Below are 1969 nucleotides of genomic sequence, written 5' to 3'. Positions count from 1 at the left end.
ACCCAAAAAAAACCCCATTAAAAAAAACCCCAAACAAACAAACAAAAAAAGAACAACAACAAACCAAACCAAACAAGCTAACAAATACCCAAGCAAATGTCTGTTACTGGAGACAAAACATCATATTGTGTTCGTGTACTTCTGTGTATTCAGTCTTGAGACGTGCTTGTCAACCTCTTTGTACCCAGCACCACTTTTGTCACTGTCTTTAAGAGAGAGGTTAAAGTGTTCATACTTCCCTCATATCCTGTACATTACATGTACATGTATTGTCAAGCGGGGCATAAAACAATCTGTCTCTGCCCTGATTTTCAAAATCACAAAATTGTCCACCAGTTGATTGGTGATATCGCCCAGGTTGAAAATAAGACTTGGTTTGAAGAATTGTAAATCGGGGTGGGGTGGGTGGTTGCGGTGGCCGCGTATTGTGTGAGTTCAGACTCACAAATAATTTTGTCAAGTAAGTTTCGATGGCACGGGGCGTATAGGTGGGTGGTCAGTTGGTGTGCTCATGAGCAAGGCACGATATATCACGCTCTGAAAATAAGGCGCTGCACAATGACGACCGGCAATGGTGTGTTTGTTATTTCTGTATTCCAGTATTGATGTATCTTCCTTTATACCTTGTATGTATGTATTTATGTACCTTATTTATGTGTTTATGTGCTGTATTTATTATGTAAGCATATACATGTTACACCAATGTAAACCAAATTTGTGGGTGGTTGGCGGGTGTTCTGGTGTGGTTTGCTTCTTCTTTCCTATCAAACATCTATCGTCCTTATCTCCCCTTCTTCTTTTGTATGTTTGTTACTCTCTTGTAACACCTCTAATCTTCTGGCGCTCTTATAACCTTATGCAGATGCGAGCGCCGTAAACTAAAACGAAAACCAAATTTCAACTCGGGGATCAGTGATAATGGAATTCATTGATTTATATTTTAAAAGAATTTTCTCCTTTTTTTCTTTGACAGGTTCAGCCACCAGGAGATCATGATGGTGGACTAGCAGTGACGCAGTGGGCGACTCCTCCTTCTATTTGCCCTCTTACTTTTACAGTTGCTTTATTGTTATACGTCACTGTGGAATACGATTTGAAGACAGAAAACAGGTGTGTGTGAAGCCGTGTCCGATATAGGTTTGTTTCTTGCCAGCAAGCGGTCGTGGCTAGCGCTGCTTTGCTGAGGTCTGGTCTGTCTACATCTGTTCTCACTACTGTCTGTGTGTGAGAGAGGATGGATCCAGATGCTTCTGGCGGGAGACGGGGGAATTCTCCGGCCCCTAAACACAGCAGCCTCAACAGCGGCAGCAGCAGCAACAGCAACAACAGCAGCATGAATTCCGCCGCCAACACCATCACCACCAACAACGCCGTTGCTTCGTCCGCCGTGTCAGGGTCGTCCAGTAACTCTCCCATCACCACCACCACCACCAGCAACAACAGCACCACCAACGGTGGCACCATCAGCATCCACAACCACAACATCAACCACCACAACAACAACAATAACAACGACGACGACAACGGCAACGCCTCCTCCGACATGAACGAGGTGGACTTCGACAAAGCGGACACGCCCACCAACGCGCACCACCGCACCCACAACAACAGCGCCAGCCGCGGCGACCCGGAGCAGAGCGCGGGCAGCTACAGCCCCAAGTCGGAGAAGTCCGGGAAGTCGTCGGCCAAGAAGAAGGCCACCAGCAAGTCCAGCCTCAAGATGGCGGTGGACAAGAAGAAGCTGGAGAAGTTTGTGGGCGAGGGGGAACAACTCCTGCCCGTGCCGCGCGCTCGCCGCCGCCTCAAGGGCAGCGATCTCGGGTACATGGTGAAGAGGGGGGAGTCGGTGGTGCGCTACATCGACAAGGACGGGATTGTGTATAACCCTAACGGTGAGTCAGTCGCCTGTTTGGGGGGTTGTTGTTGTTGTTGTTGTTGTTGTTGTTGTTGTTGTTGTTGTTGTTGTTGT

General features: G+C 47.6%; 1 protein-coding gene across 1 annotated transcript in view; it reads left to right on the top strand.

Annotated features, from left to right (window-relative positions):
- LOC101856711 (arginine-glutamic acid dipeptide repeats protein) overlaps nucleotides 1-1969 on the top strand; it is a gene marked incomplete at both ends in the record, with an annotated part of 32745 nt that overhangs the window by 29430 nt on the left and 1346 nt on the right. Inside the window, 1 exon segment of the mRNA XM_005113130.2 lies at nucleotides 974-1892. Coding sequence (XP_005113187.2) covers nucleotides 1235-1892 — 658 coding nt within the window.

The sequence above is a fragment of the Aplysia californica genome, unplaced genomic scaffold (genome assembly GCF_000002075.1).
Source record: "Aplysia californica isolate F4 #8 unplaced genomic scaffold, AplCal3.0 scaffold01643, whole genome shotgun sequence".
Lineage (NCBI taxonomy): Eukaryota > Metazoa > Mollusca > Gastropoda > Aplysiida > Aplysiidae > Aplysia > Aplysia californica.
The sequence above is the reverse complement of the archived record's forward strand: the minus strand, read 5'-3'. Positions and strand labels throughout refer to the sequence as shown.